At 42.0% G+C, this 26,489-nt stretch overlaps 1 protein-coding gene across 1 annotated transcript in view; it reads left to right on the forward strand.

Moving 5' to 3' along the window:
- LOC124796253 overlaps positions 1-26,489 on the forward strand; it is a 48,367-nt gene that overhangs the window by 10,375 nt on the left and 11,503 nt on the right. The window contains exons 3-5 of the mRNA XM_047260355.1: positions 1,077-1,129; positions 7,871-7,906; positions 21,878-22,004. Of these exons, the coding sequence (XP_047116311.1) occupies positions 1,077-1,129; positions 7,871-7,906; positions 21,878-22,004 (216 nt within the window). The remainder of the gene's footprint in view (positions 1-1,076; positions 1,130-7,870; positions 7,907-21,877; positions 22,005-26,489) is intronic.

A 26,489-nucleotide genomic window follows, 5' to 3' on the forward strand; every position in this document is an offset into this window, starting at 1 on the left:
ATGTTTCGTTGAATGGTTCGCACGCTGACACTTAACGATGGCCCAACATTGAAATCTGCAGGAATTTCCGGAAGGGTTGCACTCCTATCTCGTTAAACGATTCTCCTCGGTCTTCATTGGTGTCATTCTTGCCGGATATATTTCCGGCCGCAACGATGTCGGAGATTTGATGTTTTACCGGATTCCTGATATTCGCGGTACACTCGTGAAATGGTCGTACGGGAAAATCTCCACTTCATCGCTACCTCGGAGATGACGTGTCCCATCGCTCGTGCGCAGACTATGACGCCGCGTTCACTCACTTAAATCTTGATAATCTGCCGTTCTAGCAGCTGTAATTGATCCAACAACTGCGCTAGACACTTTCTGTCTTAATTATAGGCTTTTCTGACCGCTGAGCCGTATTCTGCCTGTTTAGATATCTCTGTATGGGAATACGCATGCCTGTATCAGTTTCTCTGGCGCTTCAGTGTAGTACCGGTATATTTTACTTTACCACAGTACAGATCTTTGTGAAACCGGCAGTGTTCATAAAAGATTACAAATGGAAAGTAATAATTTTAAAAATATCGAGAGTATCAAGAAAACATATGTTACATTCCGCGATTGGTATGCACACACAAAAATTTTGGAAAGTCGGCGCCCTGTGTGCCACATACCTCAAGAAAACTAAACACTGCTGTATCGTTTTCCAAAGTAGACCAACATATTATTTAGCAGGTAGTCAGAATGTTTTGGCTCATCAGAGTAATTTCACACGATCTATAGTGCGTGCGCAAGCGCAAGCGCGCGCTTGTGTGCGTGTGGGTGTGTGGGTGGGTGCGTGTGTGTGAGAGAGAGAGAGAGAGAGAGAGAGAGAGAGAGAGAGAGAAAAGGGGGAGGGGGGTTGTAAAACTATTTTGAGCAATTTAACATAACTAAAACTAAGGATTCCAAGAATTCTACAGATTCTTTTTGAAAAATGTGCAACTGCCTTTGTGTCGTTAATTATTTTTTGCGTCTTGAACAGTGTTCCGCGCTGTGAAGTGATCGATACTTGTGCGATGTCTCTGATTGCTGCTTTTCCTTGCCTGCAGATAGTCTGGATGGCCTCAAAACCAACAAGGAGGCCACAACAACAGAGGAGAAGGTAAGTTAGTCAGAGGAGCCACACACTATAGGCAATCTGATCCGTCGTCCTAGAAGAATGTATCTTTGTCTGCTTTGTGTATCATTCCATCCCAAGAAGTATGGAACGAAGTTAAATATTAAGAAAAGTTAAGTGCCATTTAGGTATAAGTAATCACCATTTTTACACTACTTAATCATGATTGGGGTGATTAAATAAGAAATAAGTTTTAATTATATTTCTCTCTTCGTTCCTGCTCGTTGTCTAAGGTCGGGTCTGTTCGCCTTCTTCGTCACTTGCTAAAATTACCTCAGATATTCACGACGAAATTTTCGCAGGCAAGTGAGGGAAATGACAAACATCTTGAGAGGAGTGGCGCAGTACCTTTCAAGTCGTAAGTTAATCGCAGACTGACTGACACTAACTTTATAAGGCAAAAACTTAACACAGGCTCACAGAATTTGAGCACAACACCCACACTTACAATCTCGCATTTCCCGCAAGAATTCTGTCTAGACAGAAACTTGTTAATGTCAGTAATTTTATAATTTGCGTAGTAATTTTGGCAAAAACCTGAGACGTAGATTACACGAATATAGTCTACATCTACATCTACATTGATACTCCGCAAGCCACCCAACGGTGTGTGGCGGAGGGCACTTTACGTGCCACTGTCATTACCTCCCTTTCCTGTTCCAGTCGCGTATGGTTCGCGGGAAGAACGACTGTCTGAAAGCCTCCGTGCGCGCTCTAATCTCTCTAATTTTACATTCGTGATCTCCTCGGGAAGTATAAGTAGGGGGAAGCAATATATTCGATACCTCATCCAGAAACGCACCCTCTCGAAACCTGGCGAGCAAGCTACACCGCGATGCAGAGCGCCTCTCTTGCAGAGTCTGCCACTTGAGTTCGCTAAACATCTCCGTAACGCTATCACGCTTACCAAATAACCCAGTGACGAAACGCGCCGCTCTTCTTTGGATCTTCTCTATCTCCTCCGTCAACCCGATCTGGTACGGATCCCACACTGATGAGCAATACTCAAGTATAGGTCGAACGAGTGTTTTGTAAGCCACCTCCTTTGTTGATGGACTACATTTTCTAAGCACTCTCCCAATGAATCTCAACCTGGTACCCGCCTTACCAACAATTAGTTTTATATGATCATTCCACTTCAAATCGTTCCGTACGCATACTCCCAGATATTTTACAGAAGTAACTGCTACCAGTGTTTGTTCCGCTATCATATAATCATACAATAAAGGATCCTTCTTTCTATGTATTCGCAATACATTACATTTGTCTATGTTAAGGGTCAGTTGCCACTCCCTGCACCAAGTGCCTATCCGCTGCAGATCTTCCTGCATTTCGCTACAATTTTCTAATGCTGCAACTTCTCTGTATACTACAGCATCATCCGCGAAAAGCCGCATGGAACTTCCGACACTATCTACTAAGTCATTTATATATATTGTGAAAAGCAATGGTCCCATAACACTCCCCTGTGGCACGCCAGAGGTTACTTTAACGTCTGTAGACGTCTCTCCAGGTTATCCAAACGTTACTCAATTTTACAAGTGAATATACTAGAATACGAAAGTTTTTATCTTCAATAACTTAACAAATAATTTTTCTAGAATTAAAATTTTACTTTGAAATATGTAGAAAAAGAGCTTTTAACTGATTTACGTCAAACTTACTAAACATACCTTTCATCCCTGTAGAAATTTTAGGTAATAAATACTTTGTAGGTACCGAAATATGATTGCATTTCTTTAAATAGAGTGTTTTAATAAAACTAACTGCACTGTTTGAATCAGGAGACTGCTAACTGAGTACTGAATAATAATGTTTATTGTGAAAAATCTTTAATAGCATTTCTACAATTTCTGGAATATATTGATTAAACAGTATGTATTTATTAGACACTGTAAAAGAAATGTACTATGTTACACATTAGTTTCCCCTTTTGTTTTCAATTCATTCCTTTTTTCAAAAAAAAATAAAGGTTGTGATGACGATCAGTTATTACAATATGTTAAACATTCTTGACAATAGCTCGAAACAAATGTTTTCATTACTTACAACACATGCTGAATGATATACAGGATTGGACATAAATATGAATATGCATCGAGAAATGCATGCTTAAATTCAGATGCTAGCTAAGCTTGCAGGATGCGCTGTAGAATTTGACCACGAACAACACCTGACCACTGTCCTCAATACATGTCAGTCACGGTCAGAACAGCTTCATGTGTAGTTTGCATTATATCGGAGCTAAGTGAATTCGAACGAAGGCAAATTGTTGATGATAGTATGGTGAGTTGTTCCGTAACCAAGACTGGCAAAGTGTTTGGTGTTTCAAGGGGCACCGCATCGAAGGTCTACAACACTTACAGAGAAAGCGGAAAAATATCATCTGTCGAGTCACAAGGCGGACGAAAGTGTGGGGTGAATGATCTTGAGGACAGTCATTAAAAAGGATTGTTACGATTAATAAGAAGGCAACAGCTCCAAAAGTCACTGTATAACTCAATGTCGCAAACGCTGTCAGCACCAAAACGTCACGAAGAGTGCTCCAGAAGCAGGTATTTGGAGGGCGAGCTGGAATTATTCAAATGTTCCTAACAAGAAAACATAATGCCGAAGCCACAATACCTGGTCTATGGAGCAGTGGAAGAATGTCGTTTAACCGGAGGAGTCTTGCTTCACATTGTTTCCAACTTGTGGCCAGGTTTACACCCTAAGTGCGAAACTCGGAGGGCGTTAGATGATGGTTTGGGCAGCCATATCGCGATATCTTAAGAGCCCAGTGGGTAAGAAATGATGGGACTAAAAGAAAGCTTCAAGAGTGGAATTAAAATTCACAGTGAGATGATATCAATGGTAACATTCCTTGATGACACTACTATCCCCAGCGGAAATGAAGAAGAATTACATGATATGCTGAATGAAATGAACACTGTAATGGGTACAGAATACGGACTGAGAGTAAATAGAATAAACTCGAAAATAATAAGAAGCAGCAGAAAAAAGAACAGCGAGAAAATTAGCAACGGAATTGCCCATCCTATAGTGCAATGTTTGTACGCCAACGATGATGTTGTGTTCTAACGCAACGGGGCCCTGTTCACACAGCTTGCATCATGCAAGACTGGTTTTGTGATCACAACAATGAATTGTCGCATCTCCTCTAGACATCACAATCACCAGATCTCAATGTCATAGAGCCTTTGTGGTCTACTTTGGAGAGAAGCGTGATCGCTATCAACCTCCATCATCGTCGTCTGAACTTGCCACTATTATGCAGTAAGAATGGTATAAGACGCCCTCGAAAACCATGCAGGACTGTATTTATCCACTCCGAGATGACTGGAAGCTATATAGAATGCCAAAGGTTTTCCTACGCCGAATTAATCATCTTAACCTGTTGTATTGGTGGTGTTTACATATTTTTGTCCACCTCCTATAATTAACTTATACAGGTATATAATAAGGTTGTAAGTAGGCTGTTTAGGTTTTTATGTTGGTAACGACACGTAGCGCTCTGTATGAAAATCACTGACTGTGCTGTGTGCAGCCTGTGGCTGGTTTTCATTGTTGGAATATTTGCTATTGTAGTGTTAGGCAGTTGGATGTGAACAGCGCGTAGCGTTTCGCAGTTGGAGGTGAGCGACCAGCAGTGGTGGATGTGGGGAGAGAGATGTAAGGGTTTTTTGATAGCGGACGATATGGACATGTGTCCGTCAGAGAGAGGAAATTTATAAGACTGGATGTCATATATATACTACACTATTAAGGTAAATACATTGTTTGTTCTCGATCAAAATCTTTCATTTGCTAACTATGCCTATCAGTAGTTAGTGCCTTCAGTAGTTAGAATCTTTTATTTTGCTGGCAGTATTGGCGCTCGCTGTACTGCAGTAGTTTGAGTAACGAAGATTTTGTGAGGTAAGTGATTCATGTAAGGTATAGGTTATTATTAGTCAGGGCCATTCCTTTGTAGGGATTATCGAAAGTCAGATTGCGTTGCGCTAAAAATATTTTGTGGCAGTTTAGTGACGATCAGAATATGTAAAGAGAGAAATGTCTGAGTACGTTCAGTTTTGCTCAGCTGTTTGAAAATCAAATAACGTAAAGGTTTTCCAGCACTGTCATTTATACATTTTTCTAAGGGGATGTTTCAAAGTGTATTTCATAATACAGATGTAACTTAGTGTCGAGAGCTTTTATAAACATCGGCAGCGACTACTACGGTAATGGAATTTTACCTACTCTTCGTATCTATTTCAATCTTTATATCTCGATCTAAAGTCCCCAAGCGTTCTTATGGTACTTGGCGGAGGGTGCCTTGCGTACCACTGCTCCTCCCTCGCCCTCGTTTCCTGTTCCAATTACGAATGGTTCGTGAAAGAACTATTGTTGGTAAGCATCTGTTTGAGCTCAAATAACTCTACTTTTATCATAGTGGTCTTTTCACGAATTATAGGAAGGAGGATTTAATGTTTTGGTTCACTCTTTTACAAATACACGCTCTCAGAATAACAATAAACCACACTATGATGAACACCTTGTTCGTAGCTTCTGCCACAGCAGTTGCCTAAGCGCTTCTCAGACGATTTCGTGCCTACTTGTTGAACCTGAATCGTACAGCACTGGTCTTCTTTAGGTCTGCTGTATTTCCTCTGTCAGTCGTATACAGTATTAATCCAATACTGACGAGCAATATTCAAACATTGGCCAAGCGAGGGTCTACTTTTATCATCGTGGTCTTTTCACGATTTATAAGAAGGAGGAAGTAATGTTTTGGTCCACTCTTTTACAAATACACACTATCAGAATAACAACAAACCTCACCATGATGTACAACACCTTGTTTGTAGCTTCTGCCGCTGCAGTTGCCTAAGCGCTTCTCAGACGATTTAGTGCCTACTTATTGAACCTGTACCGGAAAGCACTGGTCTTCCTTTGATCTGCTGTATTTCCTCTGTCAGTCGTTGTTGTTGTGGTCTTCAGTCCTGAGACTGGTTTGATGCAGCTCTCCATGCTACTCTATGCTGTGCAAGCCTCTTCATCTCCCAGTACCTACTGCAACCTACATCCTTCTGAATCTGCTTAGTGTATTCATCTCTTGGTCTCCCTCTGCGATTTTTACCCTCCACTGTCAGTCGTATACGGTTCTAATCCAATACTGACGAGCAATATTCAAATATTGGGCAAGGGAGGGTTTTCTAAGTGAACTAAATTGTGAGTACACCACACTTCCTGAGGCATTGCCTTATCTGCGAATAGTTTTATGTGGTCGTTCCTCCATAAATTGCTTCTTACGTGTACATCCAGGCATTTGACGTATATCACTGCTTCAATGACTGGTCTGCATCGTGCACTCGGAAAATACTGGGGCTTTCTACACAATTAAGCACGACACATTTGTTTATGTTGAGCCTTAACGACAATCTCTGTCATATTCCGTTTCGATGCCTTAATGGTTTCATACTGTATGGACAAATACCTTTTATCCGTTTACGTATTTAACAAATAAAAATAAAAACAACTTTTAAATAATTTATTTCATGACCTAAACATAGCTGTGCCCATCTTTTTAATCGTTCAAAAATGTTAATTTGTTCCACGCCAGACTGAGAACCAGCAGTCTACTTGAAAAGAGATTATAACTATCTTCAATGAATCAAACATATTTGTACCAACTAGGACAAAAAGTCACACTGAAGCAGACCGTATGTTTACTGGCTCATTTTGGCTTATATTATCCTATACTTTCAACCACGAAAGTTTCTGTTATATCCTAGCCAGTAATGCCACCCGAGCCCGGTTCCAAAAGGTTGGCAGCATCAAAGTCCGGACGCCGCCCGCATAAGCAGCGCCAGCGAGACAGGAAATCGCCGCAAGTCTGCGCGCGCCACCGCTGGCTTCTGGCTTCTTAAGCGCTGGAGTCGCGAGCGCTAGGACAGTTCTGTATTCGCCGCTCAGTTGTATACTCGCCACCGAATTGTGTACTTGCTAGTCAGTTGTGTGTTCATCGCAGCAGAGTTGTTGTTTGTCGTCAGCCGACGCTGACCTAGCCGCTCCGACTCGAACTAGACAGATCTCTGTAGACACGGAGTTCACTATTGTGTTTCTGTATCTTCATCAGTAAAGATAAGTACCGACTTTTATTTAATCAGAGTGTTTGGGTTTTCATCTTTCTGTTCACTGTTCCAGCGGACCGGTCGGCCCGCTATTAAAAGTGTGGCGGTGACTTCGTAAGCCGTTTCTACAGCGAATTGTTTGTCGCTACGAACGCCGCCACAAAAGTTTCCGCTGTTAATTATGATTCCACTACATTCCATTACCTTTATTCTAGTTTTCTTTATGGGTGTCTTACAATTGTTCTCTAAGACACTATTAATTTCGTTCAACCGGCCCTCCCATTCCTTTGTGTTCTTTGCCACAATTAGAATGCCATCAGGAGATCTTTGTAACTCGAAACACAAGGATCCCTGAATATATGTAGATGAATAGTTTTTTTTCCTCTGAACCCGAAGAATCCATCATTTAAAAGTTATTGCTGGGCGTTAGTAAGTCTACTACACTAAATAGTTTGTTTAATATTTAAGATTTATATTTTTTCCAAAGTGTTAATCCTATCACTTGTATACATACAAATTTTGTAACAATATTGTTGTGCTTCGGTAGTTCGTAAGGTATCAACTGGATTAAGGAGTCAATGGTAAATGTCATTGTTCTTTCTGATTTCAGTGTTTTATCGGCTGCATGATGAAGTCCGTTCATGGGGTAAGTCCTGTTGCTGCGCTCGCACCAGGGTAATTTGCGCTTAGGCCGCTCATGTTGAGTTAAAATCAGTTGACTGACTAGTTTAGCTAGCTGGCAATTTGAAACTCTTTCAATAAAAGTCACCGCTTTAACATAACATTTTGTTACCTATGTTGAACCAGAAATCCACCGAAAAAATTTCTACACTTGTTCAGGGATATTTTCCGTATATTTTGGTACAAGGGACCCTTGGTCTCCAGTGTGTCGCTAAAAAGTAATTAAATTTTGTTTGATTTACTATTCCCATTTATCTTTGAACCTGTATTACATGAAGAATACAGGGTGTGATTATATTTCCTTCCATCTACATCTATATGCGTACTCAGTAAATCACACTTAATTGTCTGGCACACTTGGAGGACAGATTTTGAGGTCAGGTTCCTTACACCAAACAAGAAAGAAATGTTTGGTAAAGATATGCTCTATAACGCATTCCTTAGGAGGTGTGAGCAATTGTTAATCTTCGATACTGTGAAACACATTTCTTCTGCTGCAAGCTCTTTCCGCATTTTGGGAGGAAGTAGTATGAACCAAAAGGAGAAAAATTTCAGTGGGAGAGATGTCTTTCTCAGTAGCCAAGTTGAACAAGTGCTCACATCTCTTCAGGTATACATTTTAGTGCCCACATTTATCAGACTTCTATTTCTTGTTTTGTTGTAAGGAACCTATCCTCAAGGTCTGTAAATGGAATATAGTTACACCATGCATATGAACAACAGTGTAAATGTCGACGGTATGAGCTGCGTGTCGCGAATTCAAACAAATTTTTTCCATTCGCTCACAGTACTTAAAGTAGTAAAGGAATTTTGCTATTTGGGGAGCAAAATAACTGATGATGGTTGAAGTAGAGAGGATATAAAATGTAGACTGGCAATGGCAAGGAAAGCGTTTCTGAAGAAGAGAAATTTGTTAGCATCGAGTATAGATTTAAGTGTCAGGAAGTCGTTTCTGAAAGTATTTGTATGGAGTGTAGCCATGTATGGAAGTGAAACATGGACGATAAATAGTTTGGACAAGAAGAGAATACAAGCTTTCGAAATGTGGTGCTACAGAAGAATTCTGAAGATTAGATGGGTAGATCACATAACTAATGAGGAGGTATTGAATAGAATTGGGGAGAAGAGGAGTTTGTGGCACAACTTGACAAGAAGAAGGGATCGGTTGGTAGGACATGTTCTGAGGCATCAAGGGATCACAATTTAGCATTGGAGGGCAGCGTGGAGGGTAAAAGTCGTAGAGGGAGACCAAGAGATGAATACACTAAGCAGATTCAGAAGGATGTAGGTTGCAGTAGGTATTGGGAGGTGAAGAAGCTTGCACAGGATAGAGTAGCATGGAGAGCTGCATCAAACCAGTCTCTGGACTGAAGACAACAACAACAACAACAACTTGCTGTTGAGAACAGTAACGCCCACTTTACATGATATGTAAATTAAGGGTAAGGGGGGAGATAAGAAGGCAAGCAGAAGTGGTTATTGATGTCAGATGCAAGGCTGCATTAAGTGGAATCAGCAGCGACAAATGAAAATGTGCGCCGGACGTGGATTCGAACTCGGGGTCTCCCGATTATTAGGCAGTTGCGTTCTTTTATATCGTCATCAGTGGGCTTCGAACTTTTTTTTACATTTTTTTTGGTATTGTTCGTTGCGTTTGGTCCGGGCGGACGTCACAAGACATCCGTTCAAGTTGATCGTGGATTCCTTTACTCAGTTTTTTATTACAGAGGGCGAGCAACCCTCTGACCGAACACGCTGAGATACCGTGCCGGCCGTTAACCACTGCGCCACCCAGACACGGTTCTCATCATGGCTGTGCACACTATCCCTGCACGCCTCTCGGCTGACCCAGCGCTATCTAGCCACAGTCCCTGTCCACGTCCTCCATGCTCACTACTCACAGATTCCCTGTTGTGGTTGGACATACGTAATGATACAGGGCAGTATAGTTAGGTTTGCCCGCCCGGCTAGCCGAGCGGTATAGCGCGCTGCTCCCCAAGCCGGTCCCCGACACGAATCTGCCCGGTGGATTAACGTCGAGTTCCGCTATGCTGGCCAGTCTGTGGATGGTTTTTAAGGCAACCTACCTCGGCGAATGCACGCTGGTTCTCCTTATTTTGCCTCACTTACACTGTGTCGGCAATCATTGCGCAAACACCGTTTCCACGTATGCGTAGGCCATAATTATTCTGCCACGCAAACATCCAACCGCGCAATAACCCTTGGTTCGGTGTGGGGCGGTGGTGGGGTGGGCGGACTGCTGTGAGTTGTTGTGGGGTTGTGAACCACTGAGGGCTATGGTGGGACGAAGCCTCTCCGTCGGTTCTAGGTCCCCGATTTAATACATGCATAGAAGGGTAGGTTTAGTGATTTGGTGATGGCCCATGTCACACTGTCTATGGGTCAACTGGATGCAACGGAAGAACGGCACATCGACCTAATACTCAGCGACGGCAAAAACGTCACATTTGTTTTACATCTCTACGTGGGGTCCTACGAGAACTTGGATCATCCCGTGGCAGAACTGTACGAGTTATGCGAGAACACGGTAACTGGAAGAGAATGTATTACCTACCATTTCTGACAATGGTGCCACCAGTTGTCAGTGTGTTGCACGAGCTCTTGACGCAACCTGAACATATGACTGGAGCTAGATTGTTTCCAAACAAGACACACAGCTCACATCGTCGTCATTTGGAGCGCTGTTCAGATATTTTGAGGAAATACAAATTAAAAAATAAATGGAGGCAAGAAATCAAGAGAAACGTAATTACTTCTTAACGAGCTACCGGACACCGCAGACTTCTTATGGCAAAATACTCAGAATATATTCCTGAACAACATCCGAAATTTTATGCCGTCCTGATTTAATTCTATATTCACTGTTAGTACTCAATGTTTCGTTTGTATTGTCTGCTATGTATTTATGTCCTATCGTCAGTGATTAACAATTTCATTGTAAAAAATATTAAGCACAGTCAGTAGGTGGAAAGAAACGATCAATCACTGTAAGTAACTGCCAAGGTTTTCTCAACAAAGGTTTTCTCTGTGTAGGAAAGGAATCCACCCACCTCGAATAGAACCTTGACTCTGAGATAATCCACAATTCATAAGTCTTGATCGTGTCTTCATTCCCCTCTGAGCAAAGTATACGTTCTTGGTGACGTTTACAAACTGATGTCACAGACACGCCACTGGAGGCCCATTTGCAGTTAGAGGCTACTGGTGTCCTGCAGCAGGTCAAAGGAAACGAAAAGCAGATACGATGTAGCTTATTTTTTCAAACAGAAATGAGGGAAGGGTCAACAACTTCTCACATTACTTTTGCTTTATTGTTGAGGAAAAAAACAAATTTTCAAATTCCTTGGACTTTAATGACACCAGAAATGATTTAAGGTACTTTATTATAACTGATGAAATAAATATTTCATTGCTCTTGATTTTTGTTGCTGGTGGACACTTCTTTTGGTATCGCCAGTTATTTTGATGCTCAAAGAGCCGAAATCGTCTACTACTATTTGACGCCTAACTTTCTGCTCCAATTCCGACAGCGCCATCTGACTTATTTCAACGGAACAGTTCTGTGCTCGAAGTGTCTTGTAGCCATCATACATGTAAGTAATAGACATTAAAGCAAAACACCACAGGTTATAAGCACATATTGTCTCCCATAATACGTAGCCTGTAGCACGCAACATAATGTATGCTGACGATGAGCGCGGTTTTCAATACCGGACAACAATGTAAAAAGCAAGCTGCCTTGTCCTTGTCTATGCATACAAATAATGCCATTTATTAAATGTATTAACCTTGTTTTACTACTTTTGATGTTTATCTCACAAACTCTTTTCAAGAGACTATCCATTTCTTTTAACTGCTTTGCCAAGTCCTTTGCCGTCTCTGATAGAATTAAACACCGTTTGCAAACCTTAAACTGTTTATTTCGTCTCCTTGAACTATCCAAATTCCTCGTTGGTTTCCTTTACTGCTTGCTCATTCTTCAGACTGAATAACATCTGGGAAAGGCTACAACGCTGTCTCAGTCCCTTCGCGGCTAATGCTTCCCGTTCACGTCTTTCGACTCTTCTGGTTTCTTTCTGCACGAGCCATATATTACTTTTGGCTCCATGTATTTTATCCCTACTACCTCCAGAATTTCCAGGGACTGTGTCCAATCAACATTTTCAAAAGCTTTCTCTAAATCTACAATGCTATAAAATTAGGTTTGCCTTCTTTCAGGCTTTCTTCTCAGATAAGTCTTAGAGTCAGCATCTGTTGCGTATTCCTAAAATTCCCCGGAACCCAAAATGATCTTCCCGAAGGTCGACTTCAGCTAGTTTCCCATTTTTCTGATCAAAATTTGCGTCAGTGTTTAACAAGTATGATTCATTAAACTTATGGTTCGGCAATATTCATACCTGACAGCACCTGCCTTCTTCGGAGTTGGTATTATTACATTCTTCTTGAACTCTGAGGATGTTTCTTCTTCTTCTTCTTCTGCCTATCCATTAATGGAAGTTGGTGACCATGCGATTTATCTTTATTCTATGATCCGAAGTTTGTAGTAGTTGGTCTGCACTTGGTGATCTTGTCTACTGCTTTGTTACATAACCAAAATATTCCTCTTCGTCCTTTTCTTCTTTCACCCCCAACCTTGCCTTTTTCATCTGGAGAGGCGTATGTTTGCTCTTCCACACGATGTGTCCTAAGTATACAGTATTTATTCTTTTTAATGCTGCTCACGTTTCTCGCTGTATGCTTAATCGTAGTAACACTTAGATGTTAGTTATTCTCAATGTAGAAGGTATTTTAAGCATTCTGCGCTGAAAGCAGATTTCAAATGCCTTGATCATCTTTACTTTTGGCGTATGTTAGTGTGCATCCTTCAGAAATGTGTGCAAGTACCGATCTAATTTTCTGGAATTTTATGATAGCATTACTGAAGTTCTCTTAGCGGTATTTTATCTCTGCTCTTCACAGATCCACATTCCAAGGTACTTAAACTTGTCCACTTTTTTTTATTACGGAGCCATTGAATCGTAGATCTATATTTGTAAAGGCGTTGTGCTAAATTGGGACAATTATAAACGCGTGTTTTTAGTGTTAATATTCAGATGTAGATTCGTGTCGTTATCTCCTACTACGTTGACGAGTTACTGAAGATCATTTGACGTATCAGCAATCAGCACAGTATCCTCAGCATAGTGAATGTTGTTGATGAAGACTATATTAACCTTTGCGCCATTTTCTAAATCACAATGTGCTTCCTGAAATATATTCTCTGAGTAAAAAACTGAATAGCAGAGGTGACATAACACACGCTTGCCATACCCTCTACAGAAGTAACTATGTTGATGACTTTTCTTTATACAGCGAATGTCTTTCTGGTCTATACCCATTCTTTTGAGAATTTTCGTAAATTTATGATGTTGTACTCAATCAAAATCTTGTTCGTAATCAATTCAAGAAAGGCTCATTCTTTTATCCTGAACATAGCACTTTTTCACTTGAACTTGTACTGCAACTATTGCTTCTCTTGCACCTAAACATTTCACACACCTTTCAAATAACCTTTGATGAATGACTTTCAGAAATATTTTCAGCAAATAGCTCATAAGACTAATGAGTTTATGAATTCACATGTTAGAGCATTCGCCTTTCTTGGCAAGGAAATGAAAGCTGATATGGCATTGAAATTAGGAGCAATGCAAATTTTGCTAAAATTGTTTGTATTAGACTCCTATACCTTCTTCACCAAGAATTCCAATGAGTGCAAATGGAATTTCATGAGGTACTGTGGATTCATTGTTTTAACAGTTTCGTGTGTCTTTATCGGTTGCTTTTTTCATAACTGAAGGTCCTGTTACCTTATCGTTCGTAGAAATCTCAGCGTTTCGTTTGTCATTTGGAAAGAGGTTCCTGATACTGTCTTTCAATATCTCTTTCTTCTCTGTCTCATCAGGAACTATTTTATAATTTTTGTTGGCTACCAAAGAGACATTTCTTCTTCCATATTGTAGCTTTTTATATAATTTAAAAACATCATGTGGAACTTGCAAGTTTTCAGTGTCTTCATATTCGAGATGTCACAATTTATATTCTGTTGTTCTGATTGCCGACCACGTAAGTTTCTAAATATTATTGTAAACAATTAGATCTGTCTGGGTTTGCCTTCAGCGTTCACCCACCAATGAAAGAATTTCATCAGGCATCCATTTCTCTTTAAAACCCCTTTTTTTCACATCCTAGTGTCTCTTAAGCAGTTGTTATCATAATGTTTTCATCTCTTCCTAACTTTGATATAGTTCTCTTGATCAATCAAGGTCTTTGTAGTCACTATTTTACTGTTGATAATATGATCACATGATTTATCAAGTCAGGCTGTTTCAGTTTTTCATAAGCTACTGTCCTAGGTTTGGACAACGGCCTTGCCGCATTGGATACACCGGTTCCCGTGAGATCACCGAAGTTAAGCGCTGTTGGGCGTGGCCGGCACTTGGATGGGTGACCATCCAGCCACCATGCACTGTTGCCCTTTTTCGGGGTGCACGCAGCCTCGTGATGCCAATTGAGGAGCAACTCGATCGAATAGTAGCGGCTTCGGTCAAGAATACCATCATAACGGCCGGGAGAGCGGTGTGCTGACCCCACGCCCCTCCTATCAGCATCCTCCACTGAGGATGACACGGCGGTCGGATGGTCCCGGTAGGCCACTCGTGGCCTGAAGATGGAGTGCTTACTGTCCTAGATTTAGCTGTTTTTTTTCTGTTTTACGAGTTTTGTTTTTAGAGGAACTAAGTGTAGAGTATGGCCAGATGGATCATCTGTTCTGGAAGAAATGGATGGTCTGGTGACTCAGGTTCCAAAACGCTTATCGATTAAAATATAGTCTGTCTAGTTGCGAATAACGTTACCTTGCTGTCTGCCGTAGATTTCCATGTATAGCTATATGGCACAAGCATCCTCGTGGTAATTTGAACAAATTATCAGCGAATTTCATGTTTTGTTCCTGGCACAACTGTATTGGGTGATTAACTTTCTCGTTTCATGTTCCTAAACCAAACGATTCTAATAAATGTACACATCTGCCTTTTTTCCAGTTTGGCTATGAGGTCTCCCATTATTTTCCAGTATGGCTATGAGGTCTCCTAATATTATATTAACTTCGTATTAAGGGTAAGTACTTTCTTTATTTGGTCATAGAATGAGTCCACTTCCTGCCCATGAGTATCAGCATTGGTGCATAAACTTGAATGATGTTGATGTTCCCTGGACTGGCACGCAGCTTTAAAAAGACAGTTTTATCGGAATATGGGATAAAATCTTTAATACTCTGGGAAATACACTCTGAGACTATGAGGCACTAAGACGTTTATTTTCATGGATCACATTTGCTAGTTTTCTCACTTCATATTGTTGTTGTTGTTGTTGTTGTTGTTGTTGTTGTTGTGGTCTTCAGTCCTGAGACTGGTTTGATGCAGCTCTCCATGCTACTCTATCCTGTGCAAGCTTTTTCATCTCCCAGTACCTACTGCAACCTACATCCTTCTGAATCTGCTTAGTGTATTCATCTCTTGGTCTCCCTCTACGATTTTTACCCTCCACGCTGCCCTCCAATACTAAATTGGTGATCCCTTGATGCCTCAGAACATGTCCTACCAACCGATCCCTTCTTCTGGTCAAGTTGTGCCACAAACTTCTCTTCTCCCCAATCCTATTCAATACTTCCTCATTAGTTATGTGATCTACCCATCTAATCTTCAGCATTCTTCTGTAGCACCACATTTCGAAAGCTTCTATTCTCTTCTTGTCCAAACTATTTATTGTCCATGTTTCACTTCCATACATGGCTACACTCCATACGAATACTTTCAGAAATGACTTCCTGACACTTAAATCAATACTGGATGTTAACAAATTTCTCTTCTTCAGAAACGCTTTCCATGCCACTGCCAGCCTACATTTTATATCCTCTCTACTTCGAGCATCATCAGTTATTTTGCTGCCCAAATAGCAAAACTCCTTTACTACTTTAAGTGCCTCATTTCCTAATCTAATTCCCTCAGCATCACCCGACTTAATTAGACTACATTCCATTATCCTTGTTTTGCTTTTGTTGATGTTCATCTTATATCCTCCTTTCAAGACACTGTCCATTCCATTCAACTGCTCTTGCAAGTCCTTTGCTGTCTCTGACAGAATTACAATGTCATCGGCGAACCTCAAAGTTTTTATTTCTTCTCCATGAATTTTAATACCTACTCCGAATTTTTCTTTTGTTTCCTTTACTGCTTGCTCAATATACAGATTGAACAACATCGGGGAGAGGCTACAACCAGGTCTTACTCCCTTCCCAACCACTGCTTCCCTTTCATGTCCCTCGACTCTTATAACTGCCATCTGGTTTCTGTACAAATTGTAAATAGCCTTTCGCTCCCTGTATTTTACCCCTGCCACCTTTAGAATTTGAAAGAGAGTATTCCAGTCAACATTGTCAAAAGCTTTCTCTAAGTCTACAAATGCTAGAAACGTAGGTTTGCCTTTCCTTAATCTTTCTTCTAAGATAAGTCGTAAGGTCAGTATTGCCTCACGTGTTCCAGTGTTTCTACGGAATCCAAACTGATCTTCCCCGAGGTTGGCTTCTACTAGTTTTCCCATTCGTCTGTAAAGAATTCGTGTTAGTATTTTGCAGCTGTGACTTATTAAGCTGATAGTTCGGTAATTTTCACATCTGTCAACACCTGCTTTCTTTGAGATTGGAATTATTATATTCTTCTTGAAGTCTGAGGGTATTTCGCCTGTTTCATACATCTTGCTCACCAGATGGTAGAGTTTTGTCAGGACTGGCTCTCCCACGGCCGTCAGTAGTTCCAATGGAATATTGTCTACTCCGGGGGCCTTGTTTCGACTCAGGTCTTTCAGTGCTCTGTCAAACTCTTCACGCAGTATCATATCTCCCATTTCATCTTCATCTACATCCTCTTCCATTTCCATAATATTGTCCTCAACTACATCGCCCTTGTATAGACCCTCTATATACTCCTTCCACCTTTCTGCTTTCCCTTCTTTGCTTAGAACTGGGTTTCCATCTGAGCTCTTGATATTCATACAAGTTGTTCTCTTATCTCCAAAGGTCTCTTTAATTTTCCTGTAGGCGGTATCTATCTTACCCCTAGTGAGATAGGCCTCTACATCCTTACATTTGTCCTCTAGCCATCCCTGCTTAGCCATTTTGCACTTCCTGTCGATCTCATTTTTGAGACGTTTGTATTCCTTTTTGCCTGTTTCACTTACTGCATTTTTATATTTTCTCCTTTCATCAATTAAATTCAATATTTCATCTGTTACCCATGGATATCTACTAGCCCTCGTCATTTTACCTACTTGATCCTCTGCTGCCTTCACTACTTCATCCCTCAAAGCTACCCATTCTTCTTCTACTGTATTTATTTCCCCCATTCCTGTCAATTGCTCCCTTATGCTCTCCCTGAATCTCTGTACAACCTCTGGTTCTTTTAGTTTATCCAGGTCCCATCTCCTTAAATTCCCACCTTTTTGCAGTTTCTTCAGTTTTAATCTACAGGTCATAACCAATAGATTGAGGTCAGAGTCCACATCTGCCCCTGGATATGTCTTACAATTTAAAACCTGGTTCCTAAATCTCTGTCTTACCATTATATAATCTATCTGAAACCTTTTAGTATCTCCAGGGTTCTTCCATGTATACAACCATCTTTCATGATTCTTAAACCAAGTGTTAGTTATGATTATGTTGTGCTCTGTGCAAAATTCGACCAGGCGGCTTCCTCTTTCATTTCTGTCCCCCAATCCATATTCACCTACTATGTTTCCTTCTCTCCCTTTTCCTACACTCGAATTCCAGTCACCCATGACTATTAAATTTTCGTCTCCCTTCACAATCTGAATAATTTCTTTTATTTCATCATACATTTCTTCAATTTCTTCGTCATCTGCAGAGCTAGTTGGCACATAAACTTGTACTACTGTAGTAGGCGTGGGCTTCGTATCTATCTTGGCCACAATAATGCGTTCACTATGCTGTTTGTACTAGCTTACCCGCATTCCTATTTTCCTATTCATTATTAAACCTACTCCTGCATTACCCCTATTTGATTTTGTGTTTATAACCCTGTAGTCACCTGACCAGAAGTCTTGTTCCTCCTGCCACCGAACTTCACTAATTCCCACTATATCTAACTTCAACCTATCCATTTCCCTTTTTAAATTTTCTAACCTACCTGCCCGATTAAGGGATCTGACATTCCACGCTCCGATCGGTAGAACGCCAGTTTTCTTTCTCTTGATAACGACATCCTCTTGAGTAGTCCCCGCCCGGAGATCCGAATGGGGGACTATTTTACCTCCGGAATATTTTACCCAAGAGGACGCCATCATCATGTAATCATACAGTAAAGCTGCATGCCCTCGGGAAAAATTACGGCTGTAGTTTCCCCTTGCTTTCAGCCGTTCGCAGTACAAGCACAGCAAGGCCGTTTTGGTTATTGTTACAAGGCCAGATCAGTCAATCATCCAGACTGTTGCCCTTGCAACTACTGAAAATGCTGCTGCCCCTCTTCAGGAACCACACGTATGTCTGGCCTCTCATCAGATACCCCTCCGTTGTGGTTGCACCTGCGGTACGGCTATCTGTATCGCTGAGGCACGCAAGCCTCCCCACCAACGGCAAGATCCATGGTTCATGGGGGGGGGGGGGGGGCTCACTTCATATATACTTCGAATATTTCATGTTCTAACACTGATTTTCAGTCCTTATATTCGTCTTTAACGTCGACCCACTTAAAACTGCCGTCCTCGAGTGCCTGTTGAGGAATGATTTGAAAGTTTGGGACGTTTAGCGGTGAATGTATCCATGTGGTTCTCCAGGAGGTTTGTCACGTGATATTCCATTGTTTGCCCCCAACATGTCATCCGCTCCTGATATGGAGACAGACGCTGTCAGCAACCGTCGACCGTGGATCAGACGCTGGTGTGCCTTTTGCTCAGTGGGTGGCATTTTATTTCCCTTTTATCAGTCATATCTGGGAGGCATTCCCTTCTCGCTCGAGCCACGACCCAGGGACTCACCCTCTAGGCTACAGGTTTCCATGCTGTTGAAACAGCAAGCAGCTGCCCCCCCCCCCCCCCCCCCACCGCATTACTCTTTGCATAGAATAACCATCGTGTATCTTTTGAAAATCTCTGTGAGTAGTCGATAAGTTTAGAGATGATATTTTATTTCCCGCACTTTCTGCACTTAAGCATTGTTGTAGTAGTTATCAGGGGGTTCTAACAGAGAATGAATGGGGCTGTGGTGTACAGACGGTAAGGATAATTGGAAAGTAATATTGTTCAAAGTTGCTGAGTTATTTGTATAATTTGGTGCGTAATTCTGTGTTAAAGAATATTGATCAGTAAATGTTCTGATGTTAAGGTAAAAGAGTTTGGGCTTGATAAGTCAGCGTCATGATGGAGTGCATAGTGATTGTGGAACGGTGAAATTTGAAGAGGAGTAAGCTAGGTTCAGTACCAACTGGCTAGTTCACCGGCAAGGTGTGGGGAGTGCTTTTAACCTGTCTCATATATCTTACATGAAAGACTGAATAGTTTTGTCATGGCTGGCTCATAAAAGGATCTCAGTAATTCAGAAAGAATACCGTCTTCTCCAAGGGCTTGTTTCGACTTACGTCTTTTAGAGGCCTCTCAAATTCTCCTCAAAGTATTATATCTTCCATTTCATCTTCATTTCCTTCCTTTTCTCTTTCTGTAATAATGTCCTCAAATTTGTTTCCGTTATATAGGGTGATTCCGTGATGATGTTACAAATGATCAGGGATTATGTATAAGGATTAATGTGTCAAGTTTGAGGTAAAGTACCCTAGTCCGGAAACGCCGGAGCCGAAAGATGTAAGCGAAAATCTACTCCACTTCCGCCATAACCTCGCACAGGGGTCAAACCCAGGGCCCCAACATCTGCACCTTTGTCATGACGTATAGAATTCTCCCTGTTGATGGACTAGTAACGATGTACATAATTTGGAGTCGAGAGACCGAAAATCCTAAGTCTGCGGTACAGTAATAATGAATTCCATTTACCTGTTTCACAAACTGTAAAATTTACAACAGATGTTCAAAATGGAGTCCGCCTACTGTCAGTGAAGGCATGGCATCGCTGTACAAAGTTCTGTCATACCCATCCTAATACCCCAGTGTTGCAGGCAGCGAGAATTCTTACCAGGAGTCCCTCTTCATTCTCGACATTCGTCTCGTACACAAGACTTTTCACATGGCCCCACAAGGAGAAATTAAGTGACGTCCTCTGCCTATCCACTTTTCAGGGCATGGCTAATTCGGGTGTTCACGAATTCTTAGACCAAAATGAGATGTGCCTCGATCACGTAGTACGGCATCCGTTCACGAATAACAAGTCCGATATTTTCCAGGAACCTGAGTGTTATGTGTCTCATTAATGCTTCATACACTAGTGCATTTTAGCGGGGACAAGGAAGAAACTGACCATTTACATTGTAACTGATTATGCCTACACGTTGACGGATAATCTGTGTTGATGGCTCTTGATAACTTTAGCGTAGATATTCTCATCGATCGAACCATGGTTATTGCAAGTCATGAGTGTGCCATCTGTGATTAAAGAGGCCTCGTCCGTGAAATGTACATGCGCAATAGATGATCGACTGCAAGGCTCCTAAAGACTCGTTGACTGAATACAACACGAAGTTCGAAGTCAGCAGGATTCAAAGCATGCACTCTCTGTTGATGGTATCCTTAATACTCGCCACATAATACTGCGAAACATTCATTAATAATGCAGCTGATAGATTGGTGACTGCAAGCACGTCATCCACTCGAGCAAGCACTGCATCATCTAAGTTGGGAGCCCGTGTAGTTCGTCGAACGGCTCGATCGTCGTACTGTGCCCTCATTCACTTAACCGTTGGAAAGTCGCTCGATTCTCCGCTGCTTCCATTTGTTTGTCCACATACGAAAATCATGTCTCCAAGTTCCGCCATAGCCTGCAACTCCATTTTATTCGGGCTGAACGACGTTAGTACGTCAACGAACTTGCAACATGCAGCAGGTGAAAAATAATTCCGCATCTTGTTTTAAAATTGAAATAAATGATTGCAGCTTTATCATAAGCTGCATTAAGAAGTATCCTTCTTTATTTGTTGATAGTGACTAGTGTCGGACACCTGCGTCTGTCCTTTTACTGTGGTTGACTCGGACATAGTGCTGCTCTGACCATTACTGCAGGGGCAGTTTTTGTGCATTGGCTTTCGCTTGAATTCTTACGCGTACTAAATGGATGATTTGATCCTGGACAAAGGTGGTCAAAACTAATCACCACCAGGAAATAAAAGAAATCTCTTCTTAATGCAACTTATGACGTAGCTACAACGATTTATTTCAGTTATTACGTCAAGTTGTAAACACAGACTGTGTTCTGCTATGACACATACATTGCACACCAGGACTGTTCATATCAGTACATAGTATGCCAACCTCTACATCTCAGTGTTCGTCGGGACTGACTACTCTACAAACTTGGCAACAGCAGTACTGGTACATGTATTCATTCCCCTATCACAGATATTAGAACATTTTTGGTTGGGACCCAGTCGTTTGCGGGCCAGGGTCCATTGCCTCAAATTGATACATTTACTCTTCCACAGCGTACCTGAAAGTTTGTAACATCATCAAGGAATCACACTGTAAAGACCGTCTACGTTGTCCTTCCGTCTGTCAGCTTTCCCTCCTTTGTCTAGTATCAGCTTGCCATTGGAGCATCTTAAATTCATATAGGTACTTCTCCTTTCCCCAAAGGTCTCTTTGAGTTCCCTACTTGCTGCGTTGTCACTTATCACTGTAAAATTCTTTACGTTATGTTTGTTTTCAGCTCAACTCTGATGGTGAATACGACTTGGATCTTCTGAAGGAACACATCAATCACTGTCCTGAGCTAATGAAGGACCAGCAGAAGAAAGCAGCTGCGATCGAAGTCGCCGAAAGCTGCGCTGGGAAAGGTACGAACCATGTCTCATACGTTACTCTTTGTATCTTCTTCTGAGTCTATTACCGCTCGTTCCTTACAGGAAACTGTTTTAGGAAACTCTCTCGTGGCCCATCGTGTTTTGCAGTAACATTATCGGCAAATGTGCCTGTAAGAATCAAGTCGGAAAATCATAATCGCCTGAAAAAAAAAATACAGTTACGTCATTCGGTATTGGTTTGACGAAATAGTTCACGTGTGAACGGCCGGAAGTCAGTGTCCAGTAGGTATAATATTTCAGCAAGCGTCCACCTTGATATCATCAGGTGCACTGATGAAATGACCGCTTGTCTGCTTGTTTTCGCACCTTTCAGTCTCCTTCAGGGAGAGGTGGAGCGGGCCCCTTGAGAGTTTGCTAGTTGCACGTTGTTCTTTCCAGTCTTCTGAAGTACTGGGTACAAAGTCTGGCCTTTATTAAGGTACGTTGCATGCATGTGTACTAATTTGGAATTTTCTTTTCGTTTCGAATTTTAAGAGACTATTGGGTTATGGGTGGACTAATCTCCCAATTGAGAATAAGGGGGGTGGGGGAATTTGGAACAACTCCAGTAGTCACCTTTTGTCCGAGGGAGGCCTCCGTAAACCCTAGTTGGAATTGCTGGAGTTACCACATACTTCGCTCTCTACCGTCATACTGATCGCTGTTCTCGGGGCGACCTTTGAGATCGCCCGCGGGAGGGGCTCCGCGTTGACTTGTGTCGCCTTTACTGCTCCGATGTCGACTACCTTGGGCGGAACTTCGGCTGGTCCGCTTGGGTCGTCTGCGTCTGGGTGTCCGGCTATTGTTGTCCATGGGGGCCCTCGGTTTTTGAGGACGCAAGTTTGGTTATGTCGCGACTCATTTGCAGCCACCCGTGGTAGGTTTGCAGCAGCAGGAGGCAGGTAGCTTCCGTCTCGGCGTGGAACGTCTGGTCTGTGCCTCTTACAGGGCAGCGTCGACCACGGCGTACCAGTTCCTTCCCAACTCCTCCCTCCAACACGTTATTGCATCCTACATTCGCTTGCTGGTGGCATCTCAGCTGTTCCTGCGCCTGTGCCTGCCCCCGAAGTCAGTTCTTTGTACGGTATTTTCTTCCTCTTCGTAATCTGACTAATTGTAGTTTCCTAGCACTTACTAAGTAAGGTTGTCATCTTGGCACCACAGTATCATACCGCGCCGTTGAATGAGCATAAACAAAATGGGGCAGCCCTTTGATGAAGTGAAGTACCGTAGAATTAGCCGTTTCCTCAATTGAAAAGTAAAAAAATGCTGCCACCATCGACGCTAGATGAAAATGTATGGAAACAACGCGCCATCGTGTGACACAGTGGTTAGATGCGGCAGCTGGTTCCAGTGAGGTCAAACAAGTCTGTATGACGGGGATCACAAGAGAAGAGGAGCCCCTAGTGTTTGAAGACCACCTTATCACAATCGAAGCTATAGTGGATAATGAGAATATCATGCTCATAGAACAGTTTACAACATCTTGCACGCATTCGGAACATTACAGAGATCGCCGGATGCTGGGCTCCGCGATAGCTCATGCCCACTGAAAAGGCCAGCTGAACCGATGACGCAGCGAAAATGTCGCAGCTGTGTCAGGTCGATCCAGATGACTTCTTTCGTCATCGAATCAGTTGGGGAGGGGGCGGGGGGAGTGCTGTGTGCACCATTTCGACCCCGAGACAGAGGAACAAAGCAAGCTGTGAGAACATTTAGAATCCTTAGCACCGAAATGGCGAAGACGCAGCCACCATCGGGCAAGGTGCTGCTGCGTTCTTAGGGCTGCCGTGGTGTGTTGCTAACAGATTATTCTCGTAAGAGGCAAACCGTGAAAGAGATGTAATGGTGGCATATCCTGACGAAGCTAGAGGAGGCGCAATGGAAGCTATAAGGTTTATTGGCTTCACGCCAAAGCCCGTGCTCATTCTGCACAGGACACAGTCCAACGTGCTGCTTCTTGGGGCTACCAGATTTTGCCTCACACTCACGTATTGTCCTGACGTGACACCCAGTGGACTCTTCCTCGTACGACGAAAATGTTGCGAGGTAGGCATTTACAGAATGACAACGAAGTGGAAACTTCCTAAAAGCCAAGATGCAGACTGATACATACAAGGTTGAAGCGTCAACATGTAGAGTACGAATAAACTTCATCATCAAGTTTCCTGAGGTGATAATTAAAACTTTATGATTATTCCTCGTGTTTGCCACACCGGTACTCGAACCCCGTCATCGGCCTACGAGCTCGGGCAGTGCACTTCCAGATGATCTGCCCCATCACTCCTTTTATGCATCCAGTTCCCTGCTACTTCTCTACTTCCCTTCCAACCTCTGTCCTGAATAACGTGTCTCAGCAGCTGAGGCTGGACTCACATTCGAAACAATCTTTGTGCAAACTCCACACCCAGAGATCTTTAATTGGTTTACTGTAGTTTCCCTGAATCATGTAAAAAGAATTATGGGTAACTGTTGAAGTAGAAATCTGCATGATGATGAAACATCAACGAACCAGTAGTGAGTTGGTACACATTATGTATGGTAAATTGAAGGTGATGGAAGAAAATGAAGGAAAGGGAAGAAATTGATGAAATCAGCTGCATCGGGAATTTATGCAGAATCAGCAGCGACGAGTGAAAATGTGTGCTCCATGTGCTGGACCGGGATTCGTATATTCGTATCCCGGATCTCCTGCTAACTGGGTAGCTGCGATCACCACTGCGCCATCCGGTCACGGTGTTCATCCCAAGTTCGCAGACTGTCTCGACACTCTCCCGGGCCGACTCTCATTCCCGCCTAGAGCCACCTACACGCAGTCCCCTTCCATGTCCAACATGCTCGCTAACTTTAGATTCCTGCTGCAGGCCGAACGATGTTGCGCAATCGTACTGAAGGTCAAATCAATTGTATGAACGTGTTGTATCTATTCTTTAGACTTGTCTGAAAGAACAGACACTACGCATTCGTACAGATGTGCTACACGTGGCACATGGATAAACTGCCGCTGTTTAATACCGTTAGGTTTGTGTTACCGTTGTGGCTGATTGTTGAGACATCGACGGTCTAAAGACCAACTTGACACTCTTGTTCTACGCGTACTGCTCTGACTAACGTTCATTAGAGTTTGTATTCAACAGCCATTTCATCTTATTTCGCGCACACACTGCCTGAGTGTTCACTTCCTGTGACGTTAACTTGCCAACTACGGTTGGGCGATTAACTGCTGTTAATCGTTTAATCGTAATTATTCTGTTAATGTATTATGGATATAACGACAATTCTTTGCAGTTTATTAATTTTACACAATGGTACACCCTTAAAATTATTTACTTCAAGTTTTCCTTTTTTGTTTGATGTTAGTTGTGTGTTAACTTGTTGTATAGGTATAGCTTTACGGACTCTTCCCTAGTATTCTTTGCATAACGTTCGCATAAGGCGGAACATTTCATGCCGATTGTGTTCTGTTCCCGATGTTGCCAACATCAGAGATCTAACAGTAGTTGCTCTTATATAGCATCTCACAGTCTTCTGTTGTGTGTATCCATTGAGAAATAAAAGTAACACGTGTGTTCGAATCTGAACGTCTCTATGACGTGCTTTCACCAGACATTGTTACATGTGCCGTAAATTATACCATAACTGCTAATTGGTACGATAAGCGCGAACCAGAGAGTAATCAACACAGGACGGAAATAAGTAAACATTCACCCACCCACGTAGTCTCACCACACGGCAGCAGTGTTATTTACCCTCTTCTAACCACCCGTCTTTCAGGCAGTCGGAATTTCTTCTGTAACCTAGCTTTATTATTGTGGTACACTTTCCAACGTGCAGATTGCCGCTAAAATAAAATCATGGGACTAAGAAAAACAAGTGTAGTACGGAAACATTTTGAGGAAGGTGACAAAGGCTGATGTAAATGTAAGTTGTGATTCAAGACCCTGAATGTTTGGGAAATATAATACATCTGATGAATAACTTAAAAATTAACAATGCGACTGTAAAAGACAATCATGTACTCCAGTACTCCAGTTACCACTACACTGTAAAGTTCAGAAAACGATATTTAACAGATAAATGAATTTACTAAGTCCAACAATCGAGAAAAGGAAGTTTGATAACACCGATTTTCTTAGAACAAGCTTCTTTATCATAAAAAGTAAGTTTACGGGAATGATTTGTAGAAATAAATAAACCGCAACATAACAGCTAATCTAATAATCGATTTCAGGATACAATCTGTCGATACGATTATTTGACTCATTAAAATAATAAAAAATTTATTGCTATTAATTTCCCACTCCCAATGTCAACCAGCTTGCTACTACTCGAATAACAATGGCTGAGCTCACACGCTTTTGACAGTACTAACATTACTATTGACGGCTGCAAGGCAGCTTTCTTTCAGAACAGTCAGAAATTCCCCTTCCTTTGTGCTACTCTGATGATGTAGATGATGCCATATCGACACCTTGAGAA

This window comes from Schistocerca piceifrons, chromosome 4 (genome assembly GCF_021461385.2).
Source record: "Schistocerca piceifrons isolate TAMUIC-IGC-003096 chromosome 4, iqSchPice1.1, whole genome shotgun sequence".
NCBI lineage: Eukaryota > Metazoa > Arthropoda > Insecta > Orthoptera > Acrididae > Schistocerca > Schistocerca piceifrons.